This window comes from Saccostrea cucullata, unplaced genomic scaffold, assembly GCF_032062105.1.
Source record: "Saccostrea cucullata isolate Sc308-1 unplaced genomic scaffold, CSIRO_AGI_Scuc_v1 ctg3461, whole genome shotgun sequence".
Taxonomy (NCBI): domain Eukaryota; kingdom Metazoa; phylum Mollusca; class Bivalvia; order Ostreida; family Ostreidae; genus Saccostrea; species Saccostrea cuccullata.
Genome location: NW_026933068.1, coordinates 168 through 25,203, shown reverse-complemented (window position 1 = coordinate 25,203; position 25,036 = coordinate 168). Strand labels below are relative to the sequence as shown.

The 25,036-nt window shown below is 34.5% G+C and overlaps 2 protein-coding genes and 1 long non-coding RNA gene across 7 annotated transcripts in view; all 3 read right to left on the bottom strand.

Moving 5' to 3' along the window:
* Positions 1 to 23,217, bottom strand: part of LOC134237144 (CD109 antigen-like) — a 50,897-nt gene extending 27,680 nt beyond the window's left edge. Inside the window, exons 1-5 of the mRNA XM_062719239.1 lie at positions 23,143 to 23,217; positions 22,156 to 22,218; positions 21,752 to 21,943; positions 20,536 to 20,685; positions 18,446 to 18,550 (exon numbers count right to left, since the gene is read on the bottom strand). Coding sequence (XP_062575223.1) covers positions 18,446 to 18,550; positions 20,536 to 20,685; positions 21,752 to 21,943; positions 22,156 to 22,218; positions 23,143 to 23,181 — 549 coding nt within the window. The 5' untranslated portion in view covers positions 23,182 to 23,217. The remainder of the gene's footprint in view (positions 1 to 18,445; positions 18,551 to 20,535; positions 20,686 to 21,751; positions 21,944 to 22,155; positions 22,219 to 23,142) is intronic.
* Positions 1,111 to 14,241, bottom strand: LOC134237145 (uncharacterized). 5 transcript variants are annotated; one of them, XR_009985770.1, is made up of 7 exons: positions 12,416 to 12,602; positions 10,461 to 10,644; positions 6,405 to 6,592; positions 4,977 to 5,084; positions 2,716 to 4,427; positions 1,540 to 2,559; positions 1,111 to 1,386 (listed from the first exon to the last, which is right to left on the bottom strand). It is a non-coding gene; the product is annotated as an uncharacterized LOC134237145 (long non-coding RNA). The 5 variants fall into 5 exon arrangements; XR_009985772.1 differs by lacking the exons at positions 10,461 to 10,644; positions 12,416 to 12,602 and adding an exon at positions 13,815 to 14,241 and having other exon boundaries at positions 1,112 to 1,386; XR_009985773.1 differs by lacking the exons at positions 10,461 to 10,644; positions 12,416 to 12,602 and adding an exon at positions 12,213 to 12,400 and having other exon boundaries at positions 1,112 to 1,386.
* A 100-nt stretch (positions 23,218 to 23,317) lies between the features above and the next one.
* On the bottom strand, positions 23,318 to 24,417 carry LOC134237146 (uncharacterized). The gene is made up of 3 exons (XM_062719240.1): positions 24,409 to 24,417; positions 23,892 to 24,131; positions 23,318 to 23,707 (listed from the first exon to the last, which is right to left on the bottom strand). The coding sequence occupies exons 1-3, from the start codon at positions 24,415 to 24,417 to the stop codon at positions 23,318 to 23,320; spliced, it is 639 nt and encodes a 212-aa protein (XP_062575224.1).
* Between the last annotated feature and the right edge of the window lie 619 nt (positions 24,418 to 25,036).

Below are 25,036 nucleotides of genomic sequence, written 5' to 3'. Positions count from 1 at the left end.
ACGTCACAGGTTCGAATACAACTGTGGGATGTGGATACCGATCCTTCGGGTGAGACTGTTTAAACCGAGGTCCCATGTCGCAGCAGGTGTTTGCACGAAAAAGATCCCTCACTTCTACATGTCCGTACTTGCCAAATATAGGACAAAATTTGCAGGGACATTAAACAACATGTACCAACAAACAAGAAAAGAGTTTTTAGAAGACCCTGTACATACAGTTGAGGTTAAAATGTTTGGACTTGCACAGTTTGAAAATTAAGAAAATGAGGACCTTACACACAGGGTAAAACTTAAGGTACTTCGCAAAATCAAGATATAAAAAGAAATTGAGGATCTCATACACACGATAAAAGTTTTAGGGACTTATACATGGTAAAGCTAATAAAAGAAACTGAAGACTTTATACATATATTTATAGAAACTGAGACCTTATACACATACCTAATGTTTGGGGACTTACATAAGATAAGAACATTTAAAGAAACTGAGGACCTTATACACATGTTAAAAGTTTGGGGACTTACACATGATACAGGTATTTATAGAGACTGAGGACCTTATACACATGTTAAAAGTTTGGGGACTTACACATGATACAGGTATTTATAGAGACTGATGACCTCATACACGTTAAAAGTTTGGGGACTTACACATGATACAGGTATTATAGAGACTGAGGACCTCATACACATGTTAAAAAATTGGGGACTTACACATGATACAGGTATTTATAGAGACTGAGGACCTCATACACATGTTAAAAGTTTGGGGACTTACACATTATACAGGTATTTATAGAGACTGAGGACCTTATACACATGTTAAAAGTTTGGGGTTTACACATGATACAGGTAATTATGGAGACTGAGGACCTCATACACATGTTAAAAGTTTGGGGACTTACACATTATACAGGTATTTATAGAGACTGAGGACCTCATACACATGTTAAAAGTTTGGGGACTTACACATGATACAGGTATTTATAGAGACTGAGGACCTCATACACATGTTAAAAGTTTGGGGACTTACACATGATACAGGTATTTATAGAGACTGAGGACCTCATACACATGTTAAAAGTTTGGGGGGACTTACACATGACACAGGTATTTATAGAGACTGAGGACCTCATACACATGTTAAAAGTTTGGGGACTTACACATGACACAGGTATTTATAGAGACTGAGGACCTCATACACATGTTAAAAGTTTGGGGACTTACACATGATACAGGTATTTATAGAGACTGAGGACCTCATACACATGTTAAAAGTTTGGGGACTTACACATTATAAAGGTATTTATAGAGACTGAGGACCTTATACACATGTTAAAAGTTTGGGGACTTACACATGATACAGGTATTTATAGAGACTGAGGACCTCATACACATGTTAAAAGTTTGGGGACTTACACATGATACAGGTATTTATAAGTTTGAGATACTGAGGACCTCATACACATGTTAAAAGTTATTTATAGAGGAGACTTACACATGAAAAGTTTGGGGACAGGTATTTATAGAGACTGAGGACCTCATACACATGTTAAAAGTTTTGGGACTTACACATGATACAGGTATTATAGAGACTGAGGACCTCATACACATGTTAAAAGTTTGGGGACTTACACATGATACAGGTATTATAGAGACTGAGGACCTCATACACATGTTAAAAGTTTGGGGACTTACACATGATACAGCTATTTATAGAGACTGAGGACCTCATACACATGTTAAAAAATTGGGGACTTACACATGATACAGGTATTTATAGAGACTGAGGACCTCATACACATGTTAAAAGTTTGGGGACTTACACATGATACAGGTATTATAGAGACTGAGGACCTCATACACATGTTAAAAAATTGGGGACTTACACATGATACAGGTATTTATAGAGACTGAGGACCTCATACACATGTTAAAAGTTTGGGGACTTACACATGATACAGGTATTTATAGAGACTGAGGACCTTATACACATGTTAAAAGTTTGGGGACTTACACATGATACAGGTATTTATAGAGACTGAGGACCTTATACACATGTTAAAAGTTTGGGGACTTACACATGATACAGGTATTTATAGAGACTGAGGACCTTATACACATGTTAAAAGTTTGGGGACTTACACATGATACAGGTATTTATAGAGACTGAGGACCTCATACACATGTTAAAAGTTTGGGGACTTACACATGATACAGGTATTTATAGAGACTGAAGACCTCATACACATGTTAAAAGTTTGGGGACTTACACATGATACAGGTATTTATAGAGACTGAGGACCTTATACACATGTTAAAAGTTTGGGGTTTACACATGATACAGGTATTTAAAGAGACTGAGGACCTTATACACATGTTAAAAGTTTGGGGACTTACACATTATACAGGTATTTATAGAGACTGAGGACCTCATACACATGTTTAAAGTTTGGGGACTTACACATGATACAGGTATTTATAGAGACTGAGGACCTCATACACATGTTAAAAGTTTGGGGACTTACACATTATAAAGGTATTTATAGAGACTGAGGACCTGATACACATGTTAAAAGTTTGGGGTTTACACAGATACAGTACTTACACATGTTAAAGGTACTTACGCAGCTATTTATAGAGACTAAGGACCTCATTCACATGTTAAAAAATTGGGGACTTACACATGATACAGGTATTTATAGACACTGAAGACCTCATACACATGTTAAAAGTTTGGGGACTTACACATGATACAGGTATTTATAGAGACTGAGGACCTCATACACATGTTAAAAGTTTGGGGACTTACACATGATACATGTATTTATAGAGACTGAGGACCTTATACACATGTTAAAAGTTTAGGGACTTACACATGATACAGGTATTTATAGAGACTGAGGACCTTATACACATGTTAAAAGTTTGGGGACTTACAGAAGATAAAGGCATTTCTAGAGACAAAGGATGTTTGCATATGGTAAAAGTTTACAGACATAAATGTAATAAAGAGCAAGGTTCACTGAAAGCTTTTTTGGCCCTGTGAATTGTGAAAAATCAAAAGTACTCAGTTTTGGTAACCAATGCATCAGTCTATCATTTTGATACTTGGTGACAGTGTAAATGGTGAAAAGAGCTAGGTTCACTTTATCCATAAAATGGCCCTCAATATATATACCAATTAACTGACCAAGTCTCAAGGTCCCATTTGAATTCTCTCATATCCTGAAAATTCCTTTTTTTGCATTTTTAATATTTCAAGAACTTTGCAATCTTGTTTAACTTCCAATCTCAGGACTCTATGAAAAATCTTTGTTAAAGGAAATGAGAAATCTCCATACTTTATTTTGATGTTAGAAATGGGACAGGGGGTGATTTTCAAAGAACTAGTATAAGAACAGGACTATTTATGCATCAAACCCAACTCTTTACATTCAATTCACATAAGAAAAGTACAGGGATATCATAGTGTTTATAAAGAATGAAATATGTATTTTTGCATATAACTTGAACTGAAGACTTGATCAAACTTAATTAGGATGAATATTTTTTTCACTTTCAGAAAGGTTATGTATGTGATGCTTAATCATTTTTTTGCAAAAATTAACTAAATTGAGAAAATTTCCTTTTGCATAGAATATTTAATACTTCAAAATCATTTCCTACATACATCATGCACAGCTTCTTAAGCACTCTTCATCTATGCAAGTTTAGTCCATGTAGGTTATATGAGGCCATTCCAAGTTTTTTTCTTTGTTTCCCATCCAACCTTAATTTCAAACATTTCTTCGTTCCAAAAGAAAAATCACAAACCAAAAGGGGAAAAAACAACATTTTACGCAAAGTTCTAGAACTCCTTTAGCATCATTTAAGAATTTTCCTCGTATTATAACTAAATTAAACTACTACTACTAGTTTAATGAAACAAAAAAAAAAAACTTAGGCACATCACTTTTAAAAAAAGAGAGATGCTGATCCCAGAAGAGTAAATTGCTTGTCAAAGATTTGTATTTGTCAATTTTATTTTGTGTTTGTTCTTAATTTGCATGATCTCAAAACCAATCCATCTGCAGTCACTAAACACAGAAAAAAAATGGAATGGCCTAATGATAAAACTGCTGCAAAGAATTCAATGTCCTCCATTACTGTGGCTCTAAAACAGTTTTTTTCATATTTCTCAAAGTATATCAATTGAAAGTAGAATGTTAATCAAGATTTTCTCTGTTTTTAACAAGATTACAAATGTATATCCTTGGTGTTTTACACTTCTTAAGGTCCTATTACTATTTTTTGGAAAATCTTTTCCACAATGTCTGTTGATTAAATTCATTTCTCATGATGTCCTTTGGATTTTTTTGTATCTCTTGTCACTTGCATGTAGAATCTTCCACAGTAGATCTAGGATCAGAAATGACTTCTTCTTCCCTAAAATGATATTTTCAAAATATAATTTTCCTTGGTTGGTGGTACGGTCTGTACAAAAAAAATAATAACACTAAGAATAGCTTTAAGAGTTAAAGCAATTTTTTTCAACTAAAATATAATCTGGCAGGAGAATGATTGTTTACTAGTATATTTGTGATACATAGGTACTTTCTTTATTTGAATGGTCTGTGTACTTGAAAGCTTTGCTATAAAAATTCACATCCAGTAAAATATTTTGTTGATTAGGAATTTAATCTCAGCTAACTCCTCCATCTCAATTCAGAAGACATATTTGTGAAATGTTATGACTCTGAAATTGGTATAGTTCAATTAATGCAAATAACTTGTGTCTGAACTATACTCTGGCCTATCCTTGAATAGAACAACCTGTTTGCATTTTAGACTAAAGCTCTACTAGTAATACTCAATATCAAGTCTTAAGAAAATTTTCCATGCATGTAGACTGGCTGGCCATGCTGGGTTTCTGCATATAATTTCAAGTTAAGAAACTTGTTGCTTAAAATGGGTAATGCAGTGTGTATACAGTACCTGGAGTGACGGTGTGGACATCCTGATTGTCTTGACTATCATCTATCTCCTCCTCACTCTTATTCTCATCACCCACACAAAAACAATGCCATCATTTTCCTTTAGTGCCTGAAAAAATTGGAACTTAATTGTAAAATTACAAACATTTCAACCAGAATAAAATGTGTATGTATATGATAAACTTTTGAGCAATAATCAACAGCCTTGATCCCAGTAATTTCAAACAAGAGGTCCAGGGGCCACATTGCTCAACTGAGAAAATCAGCTAGGAAAAAGCACAAATCAGATCAGGAAAAGTTTACTGAAAAGGGGGGGGGGGGGGGGGGTTGAATTAATCCTACTTTACAATGCCTTCATATAAACACAGCATATGACTTTACTGTTCTTGATAAAAAGATTTTTAAAAACATTTTATTACTATATATAACTTCATAATACTTGAATTTGATTCCCCATTGTTTCCCTTCTTGCCCCAAAGGGCCATAATTTGAATAAATTTAAATCCTAAATACCTGAGGATGCTTACATGTCAATATGACTAAACATAGCTTTTCTGTTCTTGGGATTTCTCCCTTTATTTTTCTATGTAAACTTTGATTCACCATTGTGGCCCCACCCTACCATTAGGCGTTATAATGGTTTGAACAAATTTAATTCTACACTACCTGAGGATGTTTCAACATAAATATCACTAATAATGGCTTTGAAGTACTTGAGAAGACAATTTTAAAAGATATCCCTATCTAGTCCTTTGTAAAACTTTGATCAGCCATTTTGGCCCCACCCTACCCCCAGGGTCATGATTTAAACAAACTTGAATCGACACTACCTGAGGATGATTTCACATGAGTTTCATCTTTCCTGGCCCTGTGGTTCTTGAAAAGAATCAATTGGTTGGCGTGATAATTTGCATAAACGCAGAAGGCATTTATGCATAAAGTTATTATGCAAGCCAATCGATTGATCATTGTCATGAAATTGAAAATGACAGTTATTCTTTATATTACATAGAATTGATTCCGCCAATAAACGTGCTACAAGCTCTGCTTCTTGTGTCTATATTTGTTCCGCCCTGCACGTGATTTTTTTTTTTAGCAATGAACAAGTATATTAATGGAGAAATAAAGTGCATTCATTTGACTATTTGTAATTGTCTCTTGAACAAAGACATTGGAAACGAAAATATAATTTGACACAGGAATGAATTTAGATTTATATTATCTGACATAAATTCAAAATATTTATCAATACGGATAAAGGTTATTTGTATACAATGATATAAGTGTGATTACATCCAAACAATATTTACTGCATGCAATACTTTGGCCTTTGGCTTCTCAATAGATGTGATCATGAACCAACAAAATATTAATTCCCTAGTATATCTTTATCTATCCTATTTATTTCTTAAATTCCTAAATAATTCACCTGTAACACTTTTAATGATGAGGCTTTTCTTCCTGACATTCTCCTAGCTGTGGAACCTGGAACATATCCATCACTAGTCCTTGCTGAGTTGCATTAACTAATCCTCTAGCAATATTATCCAGCTTTGCTAATATCTGTGTTGTCTCTATGTTCAGGATGGACTCAAGCTTCTGGTTGCCTTGAACATTCTAACAAAAAAAATCATAAATTTAATTCAGAATGTATAGGAATTTTTTTTTTTTAAGTAGGAACAAATCTTTAATACATGTTGTAAAAGCATTTTTATACAGATATTTATCAATACAGTGGACCCTCAGATATCCGGACGCCAGATATCCGGATGCTTCAGTATCCGGACAATCTTTCAACGGAACGAAATTTTTAAATGTTATTTTGTCTTATTTAAGTGGTGATTCAGATATCCAGATGCTTCACATATCCGGACATATTGACTGGGAACCAAAGCGTCCGGATACATGAGGGTCCACTGTATTATTCTCAAAGTAAAAGTTTGTAATACTATTGAGTTCCCATTTCTATACAATAAGCATAGAAATTAAATGATCAGGGATTAAGGGGCTCTCTGGTTGGACTAGACACCTTTTCCTTGGGCATTCTTGGGTGTACCTCAGAGTGAGTTCACTTCAAATTAAAGTTCCAGGAGGTTTTGGGGTTTTCCCTCTTGACCACGTTGACCAACCATATATTTGCTAACATTTTTTGACCAATCAAATTGGGCGTTTTAAAACATGTGTCATTGTAAATGTTACCATGCTAGATACCAATGCACTAAACTACTTTCTTAGTAAATAGTTGAGTATCTATTGTTTAATAATATTTTTTCCACTTTTAAACATTTGATAAAGCTGATAAATTACAATCATAATTAGTGTTGGCAACCAGTACCTGGTTAACTGTCGAACGATGTGAGTATCGGTTAGTAAAACTGCTATTCAGTTACTCGGATAAAATGAATTCTCCATAGTAAAGGCATAGAAATAAATGTTTAATAATTTATAAATGTACCGGTATACTAACTTACACATTTCTCTAATTTTAGATATCATTAGACTTGATCTAGTGCATGGTTGTAGTGGATCAAACTGTTTTGATTAGTTTTAACAGTTTATATAATTGATAGCTTTGATTGCTTCGGGTATATATCTTTTGAAGACCTGAGCTATAATTACCTCATTTGATAATTTAACGAGATGCCGTCGCAGACATAATAAGCTTGAAGTTTACCAGAAGAACAGCTGATTCAAAATCTGTTAAATCACCTAATCTTTAAATATTCGGAAACCAGCGATTTACTGGAAACTCCACATACTGACTATTAATTATGGAGTATGTAAATAATTATTCTCCTTGATTGCGACATATTTGGGGGGCTGAAAAGGAAAGTGTAAAATGGTGATTGACAATGATATATTTATTTGTCTTCTCGGTGTGTCGACTTCCTTATTTTCTTTATTTTAAAACAGTAAATCTTTGATGATATCGTATGTGTGTATTGTAAAAATAATGTCCATATACAGTATATTTGCAGATTACTATACCCATAAGAATAGAAAAAGATAAATAATAGATATTGATGCTTTTACCAAAAATCATCTGAGTAACCGGGTACTCGATTGGAAGATGAAACAAGTAACCACTTAATAAAAATCATCCGATTTGCCAACACTAATCATGCAAATCATAATGTGTTATTACACTATGCTTTAAATCATGAGTGTATACATTTGTTGGAGACAAGAACAAACGTGTCAAACATTTGGAAATTCAATAACATTTAATAACAATGAATTAATTGGCTGACTTTTGAATCGCCTTCGGCCTCAGTTAACTAACATACTACATGTACATGGTCTATTGCCTCATATGATTTTGGTTTGTTTCTACTTCTATTTCAATGCACTCGATCCGTAATTTGAAAATAATCTTTTACATGTTTTTGTAAATTACAGTACCGACCGGACACAACCTAACACCAGAGCGAACCCGGAGCGGACCCCGGGTTCGCTTCACGGGTTCGCTCGGGGTCCGCTTCGGGTTCGCTTTCAGAAAATTTGGGACCGCTCCGGGTGCGCTTTGGGTGCGCTCCGCGTTCGCTCGGGGTCAGCTCTGGGTCCGCTAGAGCGAACCCGGTGTTCGCTTCCTGGGACCGCTTTATGCACTGATGCGTGAAGCGGACCCCGCTTTAATCTCACCGCCAGTAAGCCCCGCCCCTTGTATATTCCAATACAATAATGGTATTGTGGATCAATCATTGTTGTTTATGCGACGATGTGGACATGTACATTGTACATGTAAACAGTGACATTATGGAGAACATTGATAAATTTTCTAAAATTAAACTGTTTATTCGACGTAGATTTACATGTACATGAATAATTGATTTCCTTGATTTTTCTACCCCGAGAAATTCAGACTAATTTAACAGCGAGTTATAAGGCTTTTATTTTTCTTAAGTTATAACGAGAAAACAAAAAAGAAGAGGAAGAAAAGAGTGTTGAATTGATTTTCAGTGTATCGAATGGTGTACAAGTGAAACTGACGAAAGAAATTTAAACTGAATACCTTTTAAATTCATGCTTTATATACAAAGTTTAAAAATACATTTGTTATTCCTTATGTTTTGCTACATCGTAGTTTGAACAGCTGTTGAATGTTTACTAAACACGTGAATTATGATATCGCATCTATAAATTACATGTAACCTTTTGTACATCTGATATATTAAGATTTCATTTATAGTAGTTACACATTAAAAGTTCGTAATAAATATTTACCGGACATTTTCTAAAAAAAAAAAAAATTACACTGTATATTAGAGCTTTTTCAATTTTCACGGTCAAAATTTTGGAGCGAGGATGATTTTTATCAGAATAAAGAAAAAGGCAAATAATAAAAGTTCTCCCGACCTGATAAGAATATATTAATATATGCCCCCTATTTCACACACACATTGTCTTTAAAAAATTCTAATTATTTAATTATTTTATTTATGATTTCACAATATACGTGTTACATTAAATTATTCAAAATTTACATCAAAATTATTGATCTTCTTAATCTTCTTGGGCATGACAGAAAATGCGTATATAAATCTTCCTTCTGGATGCACAGATTGAAGTCATTCCGCCCTAATGGTATTAACAAACTGAATGGCTTCACCAGAATGAATGTGAATTAGACCCAATTCCTGATGATACTTAACACGATTATTCTTTCAATTTAGTGTAACTCTACAGTTAGTTTGTGTTACCATCTTTCGAACAACCCACATAACTATGCATTGCTAACGCCTTTATTAATTATTTTTTTCCCCAATAATTAGTCCTAAAACATTTCAAAATTTATAATAGATCACAATTCGTAATTCATATGTTTAAATATCCCTTCTATATTATATTTCTCTGATTATTCTTTGTCAAGTATAGTTACGCATTTTTAGAGAATGAAACAATGTACGATTTACTAAATGTCGTGATTACTTAGCGTAATTAATTCGTTCAATTATTGAAATCGCACTTCACCTGAGGATACCCCGATAAACCAGACGTACTTTATAGCGATTCAGATTTCTTTCTTTATTTAACAGTGTTTATATAAATTTCCAATTCAACTTGAGATGATGAAATTTTACAATAGTTGTCGAAGACCAATTAACTATATTTCTTTTCTCCGCTTTTTGTCAATAAAAATTGTAATATCAATTGATTTCCATTTTTATGCATTGACTGATGTATTTACCCAATTTATTTAATTAATTGCTTTAATAAAAAAGAAATTAAATATTTTATAAATATAAAATACAACCCGGAGAATTGAAATAAATAAAATTAAATAATATATTAATTATCACAATAGATAAACACAGCACATTCACACGTTTTACTTGTATGTACAGTGTTCGGATTTATGTTGAATTAAATCAACACGTTCGATCTTATATCCTAATCGACAGATCAATATGCTATTTTGATTGGTTGATGCGCTGATTCGTTAATCGCTAATCCTGATTGACAGCTCTGTAAAGAAATACCGAACCTGCGTTCGCTCTCTGGGATCGCTACTGAATTTGGGGTTCGCTCTCTGGGTCCGCTTCGGGTTCGCTCGGGGTCCGCTACGGGTTCGCTTTGGGGCTAACCCCGAGCGGACCCGGAGCGGACCCAGAGTACGAACCCGGGGTCCGCTCCGGGTTCGCTTTCTGTTAGGTTGTGTCCGGTCGGTACTGTAAGATTAAATTTATTTTCAAAAAGTTAAAATTACAAGAATATGAACCCACCAAAAATTGTGTATGATCACAAGTACTGTTTTTGTGGTTTAATTTATTAAGGGTGTGATATTGACGTCACAATAACCGTATCAGCCCTGCAGGGCTGATACGGCTATTGTGACGTCAGCCATATTGCATATGCAAAAAACCTGTATTTATTACTAAGTGTGTAATAAAAATATAATATTTGACTTTTGAGCAAGTTAGTGTATAGATTTGATTTAGTGCATTTCATAAAGTTCTTAATTATTAACATATGTGCAAGACATTTAGCATACTGTACTTGACTTAGCGGAAGTTTCTTTCCCCCCAAAGTGCTAAAAAGATTGCAAGCCAAATAGGGCTGGAACAATTCATCGAAATATCGATATTGTTCAATATAATTCCTCAATTCAATATTCAATTCACTACCTCAATTTTCAATTCAATACATTTTTTTATATTCAGGTTAGCTAACCCTTCAATTGACTGTCTTTGTCCTCATTTTGTCAGTTTATTTGACACTCAAGAGAGAGAAAATTAAGACAGAAAAAGTTTTTGTGCAGGTTGCTGCTGCTAGAATTGACACAGACAATGCGCTTTTTTAATCGACAGAAGCACAAAAAGTGTTTTCTTTTTGTATCGTTACCTTATATGTATCTTTTGGAATCTGAATACATGTTTTCTTTAACTTAATGATCTGTTTCTTTTTTAAAATGTATTGTATTGAAAAAATTGAATTGTGACACAAGTATTGCAATACTTATCGTATCGTGGAGGGGGTGTATCGTTTCAGTCCTAACGCCAAATGTAATGTTAATATTTGTATAAAATTTTGTGATTTCTAAAATATTGGATATCATACAATCAAAATTGTTTGAATCATTTGATTGTCACTAGTGTAAAAATTGTTATACGTACCCCAGAAATCTAAATTGTGAGATTTAGAGCCTTCCCTACTCCCTTGCAAAGAGCGGTAGTAAGAATTTATATCTGTGAGGTACTCGCGATACTACATGTAGGTGTTGTTCTATGAGGTCAATATATTAATTGGCATTCCGACTTTACAAATTTATAACAAGTCTTACAGAAAACTGCTATAATGTACGTACGATGTACATAATTTACCCCCAACCAAAATATAGTCTAACCCAAATATGAACTATAAAAGCAATATAAACAGATGGAAAAAAAGATGATTCTAGTATGTGAAGAGTGTAGCTATAGAGAATAAAGCCAGTCGTCTTCATCCCCGATCTGATAGTCGCATAAAAGTGGGTGTTTCCAAATATAAGCAAGATAATTTACATCGGGATCGAAATGAAATAATTTAAGAATACATAAATAAACTTAATATACCACAATACATTAAACAAGTCAAATGATTCTTATTATAGCCTATGACTTTTCTGATAGAAAGGATACAAAAATTAAATACATGATGCACTCTGCTTTAAAAAAGATCATATCATATGATATACAATTATAATTAACTCTTAAAAATTCAATTTAAAAGCTGTTTGTATATAAACAAACACACTAACAGTGAAATGAGAATTAAACCGAGGGAATTCGGAAAGGCTTATCCATGATCTGTCTAACAGGTATAAAGCGGTCGACATAAAACTACTTTGATGTAGTGTGTCTTTGTACAGACTTCAAGTCTCCAGAACATAATTACACAATCGTTTCAAGGAATCAAACAAGGACGTTGGTTTTTTTTTTTTTAGTCCAAACCATGCCTTACCTGCTTCCTCAGTTCCTGAGTAAGCTGTTTACACCGGAAGTGTATAATGCCCTTATAGTACAATGTCCTGACTGATTATAATAAATAGTTTTTTGTCAATTTTGGTGCATACACAACATCATTTTTATCGGAAATAATAATTCAAAATATTGTTATCTTCATTGAGAATCGTAGCAAAATGCACAATGAAATATATAAACTTTTTATTGGACATAATAAAAACGACAGGGGTATAATGTCCTGCTTTAGGATATAATGACCTGATTAAAAAAATCTAATAAACACACAAGTTTGCAGATTTTTATATTCTAGTTTAATTCTATATCTTTTAACATGTTTAAGGATAATAATTATATAATTTAAAAAAAAATCATTAATAAAATTTGTTCAAGACGTACATTTTTATCCATATTTTCTTTCTGAGCATTTTTATTCCAATGCCCATAACATGTACAGGCCCTTAGAGACATCAAATGTGATTTTTTTTTTTTTTAAAAAGTATGCTGTAAAATGATAATAATTAAGAAAAAATGTGGAAAATATAATTGTCACTTAATGAATTATACTGTCATATAAGTAATGTGGTAGCTTTTTAAATTAAAAGATGCTTCAGTCCAAGTTTCTTTAATATAAACAACATGTAAACAATATATGTTTGATATTCAATTACTTGCTCTTTAGCAGTAGATAATAAGTGCATTTTGAGTAAAATTGAGATAGGCTATTATTGTATTAAGTAATGCTTATATATTATAGGACAAGTGAAATATATGATGAATTGATAACTATAGACTACACTGTATGTTCTCTCTCAAGTAAAAGGTGGGGGGGGGGGGGGGGGGTAAAAACCGATCTCACTTTTTGCTTTAAAAAATGAAAAGAAAACAACACCAGAAATAGGTTGCTGAGCTCGACAAGAAGAAGGAGGTGGTTGTTGAGGTGTTTGGTACAACCCGATCTTAGGTTTGGCTTTAAAAACAAAAAGTTGCAGATCTCAAGAAGAAAGGGGGGGGGGGGTACAATCCGATCTCACTATTGGCTCAAAAAAACTCAAACATACAAACTACATTTCCATTTTCCCCAATTAAAGTGGACTGGATTTAGTTCAGTTAAAACTTAGTAAAAATCATTTCATGTTGACATGAACAGCTGATGAAATACAAAACACATTCGATTAATATACCTCACATTTGATGAATTTTAAATCATTGTGAAATGAATAGCATAAATTGTGTACTATTTCAAGAAAGAAAATCACATAAATAACTGTCTTTTCATTTCAACTGAGTACCCGATAGGCCTATGCAGCAATCGTTACTGCCCCCTCCCCCCTTCAATAATTAATACTTTGATGCAAGTTTCCTCGCACCATATTTTATCCAAGAAGTAGATAACATACCGTTTTCCAGCATAAAAATCATCCTTATCAAAAGAATCTAGGATTCTGTGCCCAGGCTTTCCTCCGTGTCTTCTTTTCCACATGTTTATTGTATCCCGCTTCAAAACAATTGGACTTCCGCTTTTTTTACACACGCGCATGCGTAATCTAGAAGTGTGTAACGTCAGAGATGTGTAAGTGAAGATGGCAACTTCAATCAACACGATATCTGTGTAATCATGTGTCCGATAAAACCCCGTAACTGGGACACGTTATTTTTTTGATATTTTTAGGATTTAGACATGTCAATTTTTCGTTTTCAACGAAAAAAAAGATTGGGGACTTAAATCAAGTCCCCAATGTTTTTTATGTCCCCATTTTACGACTTGCGTATCTGTAGCAGGTCCCCAGTATGGGGGAGCCACACACGCACTCACACACACACACACACACACACACACACACACACACACACACACACACACACACACACACACACACACACACACACACATATATATATATATATATATATATATATATATATAAAGCACTAAAAATGACCAACGACGAACAATAAAAATTGTCAAATTTTCGGGACGCCCTGTCCCTTCCTCAGGACAAAGAAAAAAGTTAAAAAGTCATAAGGACAAAGGAAAAAGAGAAACAAAACAACTAGCACTACTACTAAACTACTAAACACTAGATATTTACATACTTAATTACATGTTGAATTGGAAATTTTTAAGAACACTAATAAAGAAAGAAATCCGGACCGCTATGAAATGCGTCCGGTCTATCGGGTATACTCGGGTGAAGTGCGATTTACATAATTGAACGAATTGATTATGCTAATTAATTACGACAATCAGTAAATCGTACATTGTTTCATTCTCTCAAAATGGCGTAACTTTACTAAATAAAGAATAATCAAAGAAAAATAATATAGCAGGGATATTTAAACATATGAATTATGATCAATTATAAATTTTGAAATATTTAAAGCTGAACACTACTCGTAAATAGGCATAGTCCGCCATATTTCCCGTTGTTCAACGCTCTCCCTACAACCCGTATATAAGGAGCAGACCGCTAGTCAGCTTAATGTATTTCACTGTAGAGATCCGACGAGTGTAGACGTACACCTTACACTGCGTGCTACTCAATCTCGATGAAATTATCAAATTTTACGTATTTTTTCCAAAACAGGACAAAAGTATCATGAAAAATACAGGTCAATACATTATTTACAAACAGAAAATGCACATAAAAACAAGAAATAAACGCAAAAAATCTAAGACCTCGAAAGGAGTAATGCATGTCAGCCACGAGTTTCGAGTGTGCAATCGGGTGTAACGAAATTGAATGGTTTATATACCTGACAGTGCCTATTTATGAGAAGTGTTCAGCTTTAAGGACTTATTATCGGGAAAAAATAATTAACAAATGTGTAAGCAATAAATAGTTATATGGGTTGTTCGAGAGTTGGTGACGCAAATTAACTGTAGAATTTACACTAAATTGAGAGAATAATCTTGTTTAGTATCATCAGGAATTGGGTCTAGTTTAAGCATTCTGGTGAAGTCATTCAGTTTGTTAATACCATTAAGGCGGAATGACTTCAATCTGTGCATCCAGAACTTTTCTTTGCTTTTTCTCTGAGCATCTGTCCATCTTGGGTTATGGTCAATCACCACTACTGTCATGTCCTCCCATTTGTGACCCTCAAGGTTGAAATGTTCCCCAACGGGTTCATTGAGTTTTTTGGTCCTAATGGTCGAACGGTGGTTATTGACTCTCCTGCGGAGATCTCCTGTTTCACCAATATACTGTTTGGAGCAAACTTTGCAACTGATGAGATAAATGCAGTTGTCAGTATGACAGGACAAATTCCCTAGTATTTTGTAGCTGCGGCCTGTAACAGGGCTGTTAAAACTGTCTGTGTCAGTGCTGTGCTTACAAAGAAGACATCTTCTCTCAGAGCAAGTTTTAAAGCCCCCGTTAGGTAATGGGTTGTCCAGTCTTGTTCTTACTACCATGTCATTTAGGTTCCTTTGGCGTCTGTATGCAGCCAATGGGGGTTCTTTAAAGACCTCTGCCATTCGTTTGAATGGAGAATTGGTAGGTTCTTTTGAAGGATACCGCTAAGGTTCTTAAGGACGGGATAGTATGTGGTTACCAGAGGGACCCTGTCGCTATTGTCTTTTTCATTGTAGCGTAATAGGTTTTGCCTGTCATGTTCAGCCATCTCATCAATAGCTGTTTGTACGGTGCGGGCATTGTAGCCTCTTTTGCATAAGTGGGACTTAAGAAGACCACTTTGCTCCTGATATAAGGCAGGGGACGAACAGATGCGTCGAATTCTGGTGGCTAGACCTTTAGGCATCCCTTAAAAGTGTGTGGGGGATGACAACTAGTGGGCATAAGATATAGGTGGGAGTCTGTGGGTTTGGTGTGGAGACTGAATTCGATTTCACCATCAATCAGGGTAGATGTAGTATCTAGGAATACGTTTTTCGAATTAGATATGTCTACTGTAAATTTGATCGACTGATGAAAGGTGTTGGCAAACGTAATGAATGCTTCGAGGCTCTCGCGACATTCCACCCACTTCATCTCTATATCGTCAATGAAACGCAACCAGCTATGGGGCCTAAATGGTGCTTGAAGTAGCAAGTTGCGTTCCAGTCTGTGAAGACATTGGCATAGGACGGTGCCATTTTCGTACCAATAGCAGTGCCATTAACCTGCAGGTAATGTTCTCCATTAAACATAAAGTTGTTGAACTTGAGAAGATGTTCAAGGAGCTTAGCAAGGGACTCGGTAGAAGGAATATGTATGGATCTACTATCCCAGACTTCTCTACAGGCTTCGATACCCTCATCGTGCGGAATATTGGTGTACAAAGATGTGACGTCCATAGTCACGAGGAGGGTATGATCTGGGAGGCCAGTAGAGGGCGTCTTGTTAATGTAGTCCGTGGTGTCCTTGAGATAGGATGGCAAATTCTCTACGTGTGGACGGAGATGTAAATCAATGAATTCAGAAATTTTTCTCCGTGGGGTGTCTAATTGCACTGACTATGGGGCGACCTGGCATGCCTTCTTTGTGTATTTTAGGAAGCAGATAGAATTGTCCTGGTCTACAGTCAATAGGATTTAAGGTCTCATAGACGTTGATACCAGTCTCATTTTTCTCAAACATATCGTCAAGAGTTTTGGTAATGGCTGTGGAGAATTCTTTAGTAGGGTCAGAGTCCAGTTTCTTATAGAAACGTTCGTCTGAGAGTTGTCTTTGGGCCTCCGCCATGTAAGTCTCTTTATCCAGTACTACAACTGTAGAGCCTTTGTCTGCTTTCTTGATTACAATGTCATCCCGAGTTTTTAATGATTGTAAGGCAGATCTCTCTTCCTTACTCAAATTGTCGGGAGTCTTGTCAGGCGCTGAAAGGAGCTTCTCTATGTCTGACTCAACGGCGTCAATATACGACTCAAGCGCGCCGCACTTGCCCGGTGCGGGTTCCCAGTCACTCTTGGGCTTATAGAGTTTGTGTTCTTCTAGATCGTCTAAATCTGGCTTGGAAGAGTCGTATGAATTTACTTCGGAGTCTTTTCTAGAGAAGTGCTCCTTCAAACGAAGTCTCCGGAAGAATGCTCGGGTGTCCTCTCTAACTTGTTTTTCGTCGACCTCATGTGGCGTGGGGCAGAAATTTAGCCCCTTGGAAAGAAGTGAGGTCTCCGATTCGGAGAGAGGAGCACTAGATGTATTGAGCACTGGGCAGACGTCAGGAGTTTGTATGGGTCCGTCCCTCGCGATTGTCTTAATGCGTTTGAAGCGTCTCGAGCGGGGTTTGCGTGTTTCGTTAACTCTGACCTCTGCCAGTTGTTCCTAGCGGAGAAATTTCTTTTTTTGAGTCTTATTGACTTTATTTGTTAGGGCCATATTATAGGTGTCTATAATATTATGGGCTTCATCAAGATCGGCCTGGGACATGATATCGTTGAGGGATGATTCTAAGGACTTGATCTCACTCTTCAATTGTCCTAACTTGTGGATATCCCAAGAAAGACAGAGTGACATCAATTGTTTAGAACATCTACTTGTAATAACGTCCCAGCGTTCCTGAAAGCGTTTGGAGATTGGCCCTATGTTAGGTGTAACATTTATCTGAAAGCATTTCGGTATAATGTCACACTCTAAGTAGGTCTGTAAATTGGAGACCCGGTGTTCAGTTTTAATTGATTTTTGGTGTTCTTTCTTTAGAAGTTTAAATGTTGGGTTATCTTTAAAAGACACATTTGAAAGGAAATTACAATTGCCAAAATGATAAGACTACTTTTAAGTTTTTAGTCGTATGAAGTCGAAAGATTCAACGAACGATTGTTCTGTATTCTAACGGATTTCGTAGATAACTCGTGCACGAATTCAAAAATATTAAAAACAAACGGTACGTGAGTAAAAAAAATTTTTTTTGTGGAATATATTGTGTTATGTATATGTATATATATACATATACACATATATTGTATTATATATATATATATATATATATATATATATATATATATATATATATATATATATATATATATATATATATATATATATATAACACCGAATAAACATAAGCGAGAGGAATATTGGGGTCATACCTGGAACAGTTCATCAGTATCTTCTACTCCGAAGAGGCTGGGTACCCGAATGAAGCAGGAACCATATGAGCAGTACTGGTCGTAACTTTTCAATTCTTCAAGCACCTACAATACCGTAAAAAGTTCTAAATAAGACAATCCTTTATATTACTATAAAAAATATTTTTATAACACTCTTTATGTAAACCATAATGCTAAATAGCGAGCGCAGCGAAACGACGCTTGCGAAACGAGCTCAATAGACTAACGTGTAAGAACAGAGAAAATTCGGAATAAAATCTGTACATATGTCAGGCAAATTTCTCTGTGAAGCATTCCCAGAATTCCTTTACTACCCGATGTACTTTGCTCTAATAAATAAATAATAACGTAATGCATAAAAGGTTTTCAGTTTGTATCTAAACCTTTAAAGAAGGATATGGAGATAACGAACAGTATTCAATCTCAAAGTCCCTAAAACAATGCAAAATAAGAGCAGATCAAGCACAGACCTCCGAAACATCAGAGGAGAGATTCAGGTGCCATGGAGGAGTAAGCATCCCCCTGCTGACCGGTCACATCCGCCGTGTGCTCCTTGTCATGATCAGGAAATAACAGGAAAATCCGCCGTCAATTCAGTGTTTAAACAATAGATTAACAATTAGTGTGAAAAACATCAGTCAGCATTTAACTCAATGATAAGTTGTATTTGCTGTCAAGGTCATTGTATCGACCATGGAAAATTACGAAAAGGATGCCTTTAAACGAGACGGCTGATATTCCTGTTTCATCAACTTGCTTGTCAACAATTTACCTCGTTTTAGAAATTGTTTATACGTAGAGCAAGCTCTTGTATATCGAATCAACTGAGATACATATATATACTCTGTATGCAGATGATAAAGGTATATTGCTGCATAAGTAAGGGGAGTTGACGATAGAAAAAGTAAAAGTCATCACGTTTATCATACAGCTTTGTTGTTAGATTACCATTAACATCTTTTTCAAGTAAAATATCCAGGTATGAAACAGACTCTGTGGTTTCTTTTATCTCAAGCTCACCAGGATATATCGTATCGACGTAGGAATGGAAATTACCATTGTTGGTACCCAAGGGAATTCCAACGGATTGTTGGAATACCTGGTCTCCAAAAACCACATAGATATTGTCAATCAGAAACTTAAGCATCTGTTTGATGTCAACTTCAGAGTACTTGTGTGTGCAATCAGAATGTGTTTTAACAAAATAATTTTGCAAATAACCAATGACCAGGTAAGTAAATTTACCAGTTCCATTTTTATTAAAAAAACAGCTGTCATTGATATCAAAAAGCCTGGACTTTAATTTATCGTTGGGAATGGTTGTACATAAAGTTGAAAAGTCGTGTTTTTAAGCTGTTGATTGCGGTAAAATCTTGTGATTTCAAATTGTCCAAAAGTTCTTTGGAATTTTTGAGTATCCACATCTGATTCACACCACTTCTTGAATATATTGTTGGACAGTACTCCTGGAGTTTTTCCTTCACTACTTTCAAAATCTTAGTGAGAATTAACGAAAGAGGCTTGGTTGAACATTTACTGGAACCTGCAATGTATCTTTGTTTGTAAGGATTTTTAGGAAGTTTCGGAATCCAATATATATAGGGTAGTTCAAATTCCTTTTGGCGCTGTGAAATTTTAAAAATATTTAAAACTGACATTTGATTTTGAAGAATTTCTTCCTTAGAAAGGGAAGTATGCGTATAATAAAAAACAAAAAATAACTCAATGTTTTTCGACCAAAATTGCACTAGGTCTATAGTTACAACCAAACGCTCGGCTGTCTCCGTAAGCTCTGACGAGCTCTGTGACGTCGTGTGACATCACAGCTAGTCGAGATGTCTCGCGCGGCTTCATGTATGAAGTGACTGATCAATTTTTATGTGTTTTTGATGGTACTAATGCGCTCGCCCCAAACCGTTAAACATATTAATTAATATTGACTTTGCCAAGGTAATATCCGTTTTTCAGAAAAACAAAAATATGATAATTTTTAAAATGTTTTTGTGCGAGAGAATTCAACTTATTTATCTTTCAAAATATATTTTTTTATGGTTTTCTCTGTAGATTACCGTGCTTTCTTTGATGTCGTTGTCATTACGTAAAATCAGTACACTCTTATCTACCGCCAACAAATGAACCGTGGAATCCGGGTCCGCTTTGATGGACACCACCACTTCATTTCCGGGGCGTGTCTCCTGAACGTCAAAGTCTATTTCTATCTGTAAAACAATATATAGATCTAGAAAAATTATTTGATAAAGTTTATGGCTTGAAAATGGAAATCATTTTGATTCTAGATTATTTAAATGCTAATGAATTAAGGTAGTACAAAACACCCGTGGAATATGTTTTAACTAATTTCACGTACACCAGGAAAAAAAATTATATCACTGTAATGTCATGAATCAATGATATTTAGGACAAAAGTTATAACCTCTGTCGCATTTTTGGCCATATTTTACCAAAAATTAGAGAATCTATGTATTATTCATTCGAGAGCCTACATTTTTTTTAATCTATTCTTGCCATCTTTAAGCGATATGACATTCTGTTATTATATACAAAGTATCTTTGTATCAATTTATAGTTGAGAAGTGATTATGGACATATTTATGACTTCATCCTTTCTACACAATAAAGGTCAAGGTCATATTTAGTAGTCAAAGTTATAGTATTGTGTCGCCATCTACTGATTCTTTTAATTTTAGCAAAGAATAGGTTAAACCTAGATATTTTTTAATGCAATGTAGTTAACACGACTCTCTTTTCATTTAATAGATCCTGGGGATGAATGAAATAAGTCTTACTTGGTTGTTACTGGAGGATATTTTTTAAATTAACAAATACATTAACATCTGTAGTAATCTTTGTTGTAATATTTGAATTTATAGTATGATATCATCATAATTGTTTTAAATGGGTAGGGGTGTTTTCAAACATTTTTGACACCTGGGTATTTCACTGTGTATTAAATCACTTCCTATGTATAGGGACTAGGAGACAGGTGATAACAGGTAGACTGCTAGCCCCCAAGGCATTCACACCTGTACAGAATAAGCCCCTCCCTCAAATGGAATTTATCATCCGGTAAAAAATCTCTGCCTTTAAAGGTAGTTGGGCAAGAATTGTGCCGGTAAATTTCTTTCATATTAAATACAAAGAAAGATTTTGTATCATAATTTTTTTTTTCAAAATATTTGACCTATCTGTTTTGTACTGTTCCTTAATGCAGCTGTAAATTATATTTTTCTTTTTAAAAATGACAATAAATACACAATGACGTACGTTGTTTTCAAAGCTTCCGTCAATATTAAAGCTGATAGCATCTGCTACAATTTCGCCGTCCTTCCTGACGTAATGGGTGATAAGGCGTGCCCTAGGTGTCATTTCTTTTATTATCGTCAAGTTAAATCTCTTCAGTTTTGAAGATTGCATATCAAGGCCCCCTGATTCAATAATCCCGCCTTTTGAAATAATCTGTATCGTATGAAAATATTGATTTTAGTTCATTGGGATTATTAAAGGGTTTCATTACCGAGAAAATCCCGTTTGAGGACAGGTTTCTTTATAAAATTAAAATAATAAACAATTTAAAAAAATCAGTTTCATCTAATATAAAGAGCATCACTTATCGTGATTTAGCTTTGCAAAACTACATATATCTGCAAATTATCTAAGTAAATTCTTACTTGATAGTATATGTTGGAAGTAATTTCAGTGGTCCTGATTTCAAATGCTAAGATCGATCCTACCTGACAATGAAAAATACAATACAGAGAGAGAGAGAGAGAGAGAGAGAGAGACAGAGAGAGAAATGTTGCTGTGAATAGCAAAAAATTCAGCATAGCTCGAAATGTTACACCTCGATGTTTTTTTTTATCATTAATGTTTTATTTTAGATGATTCGAATCCACCTGGCACCACATTTCCATTTTCTAAAATTTCAATGTTTATTTACTCCTGTATAATTTCCAATCAGAGAGGGATATTTTTATGACAGCACGTCCTGCGACAAGGAACTTCAGTTTATAGGCTTCTACGGTCTCATCAAGAGGACTGATCTCCACGTCCTAATGTGGTATTGTAGTATTTGTTGAAATATAATGTAATGAGACATTATATAGAAAGATATGGAGATAACGATCAATATTTAATCTCAAAGGCCATAAAACAATACGAAATAAGAGCAGAGCAAACGCGGACCCCCAAAACATCAGAGGTGGGATCAGGTGCTATGGAGGAATGACACATCCCCTGATGACCGTTCACAACCGCCGTGTACTCTTTGTCATGATCGGGAAATAATGGGAAAATCCGTCGTCAATTCAGTGTATAAATAATGGACTAAGAATAGTATGAAAAATTGTATCGACCATAGAACTTACGAAATGATGACTTTAAACGAGACTGTTGATATTCTTGTTTTAGAATTAAAGTAAAAAAACTCAAATGATACATCATATTAATCTATGAAAAGATTATACATATCTCCAGACATTAATTGACTAGACTTAAAGTGATATATGAGTAATGAATTAATACATGCATGTAGCTTTTATGTCATCGAGAAGTTCGTACGTCTTTAAGCTTTTTGAAAAGACAAAAATCAACCCCAATTAAATTTTGATTTGATGTAAATAATTACAAATCCAGAGCGACGACGTAAGAATAAAAACCTTTGGTTTCCTGTCTGTGTGAAGAAGTCTGACTTGCATGAAGGAGTTACTTGGTGATTTACTGGGCTGGAGATAAAGGGAAGAGGACAAACCATTATACTCTGCCTGAAATAGTAATGAATGGGTAAGATTCAACAGAACATACAGCAAGGATTAGGTTCTTTAATTGGAAGTTCTACTTATAAAGAAAACGACAGAAGTCTCCATGACAACTTACATTTATGTAAATATATTCAGTTCCTTCAGGAATTGTTATTTCATGTTTGAAAAATCCATTGGCGTCAAGGTCGAGAAAGGCTGGATTCATCGTTCTATCTTTAGTATCGATCATAAGAGAATTTTGTAGCTCATCATTCATAAGGCTCTCCAATTCCAATTCTATTTCCTGCTGTTCTGCTGTGTCCATATTAATTATCGTTATATTTTCATTTGGTAGGCCTGATTCTGAAGTCTTGGTAGTGTTGGACCTCACGGAGGAGAGAGGGATTGTGTGGGTCACAGTCAGCTTTACCCTCGAGGTAGTTGGAAGATAAACTGTTTCGTCATCTTGACGAGTCAATTTACCCTGTATTAGATATAAAATTTAATAAAAGATACACGAGGAACTAATTTAGTGAATCAATATAAGGTAAAAGTTATTATTATTTATTTATTTATTTATTTATTTATTTTTTTTTTAGAAAAAATGACTTTTCATGGCATCTTTTATACAATACAATAACCCTTTATATAACATTCTCGTCTCTCACCAGTAATGTGAAGTTAAGTCCAGGTTTAAATGTTGATGGAACAGACTCGAGAAACTGTAATTTGTTTTCAGTTGGATAGAATGTAACAGTACCAGATGCACTTTGACGTAAACCAGTTATCGAGTCAGTTACATTTACGTCAAACAAAAGGCTACTGTAATCTAATTCTCTAAGGCCTTCATCCTCTACGAGGCTCTTAAGTTTTGTATTCTCAACATCAAACTTATACTGGCCATCTATCTTTAAAAAACAAAAACATTTTAAATTTATTAATGTATCTAACAATAAAGCTTCTTTTAACTGTTGCATACAAGTATATTACTTCTTAATATTTGAGAACTCATATTTGATATGGATATTATAGAGGAAAGGTATGAATGAAGAAATATGTTTGATTTATTTGCCTTTATTATAATTTCAAAAAATACTGATGGATTACACAAAACATTATTTTACAAAAGATTTCTTTTTTACTGTAACTATATAATAGGATTTCTACATACTAGTAAGTATTTACTTCTTTCATTGACGAATTTTATTCATGAGGAGATTTTGCAAGCCCCTGATGTCACACGAGGGTGGAGTCACTTCAATTATTTAATTCTAAAGACGTTTTTTTCAGTGCTGAAATAATGACAATAAAGTAGGGATAAAACAACTTACTGGGGCACGATGAAAAATCTCATCAATTTGCCCTTGGCATCGCCTGAGCTGCTGATACACTGAAGGAAAATGGTTATATGGCGTACGGATTCTAATGTCAACCATTCCTTTTACTGGTTTACCAAATGTATATCTAAATATAAATACTAGTATATAATTGTTATTTATAATGTTTAGATAAAGCAGATATGCCATGGATGCAACAAAGGAAGTAAGCATTATTTTTTAAAAATGGTGTTATTTATGGATTTTATTTACTGATGAATAAGTTTGTTCAATATGACCTTTTAGAATAGTTTTCTTTTTTATTTGATTGTATTTTTGAAGATAAACCTACATACGTGGAAATAACTTTTAAACTTGTTAAACTTCTATTGCTGACTCCGTATGGCGGAAGTTCCAACGTCACATTAAACTTTGGCAATACTAAAATATCAGCGGTCAAAATAATTTCATGATGTTATTTACAGTTGATTAAAAAT

Bases quoted from the DNA above. Each gene is read 5' to 3' on its own strand.
- LOC134237146 (XM_062719240.1), bottom strand. The intron at 23,708-23,891 runs GTGAGAGACGAG...TATCTAATACAG, and splicing joins GACTTAACTTCACATTACTG to GGTAAATTGACTCGTCAAGA.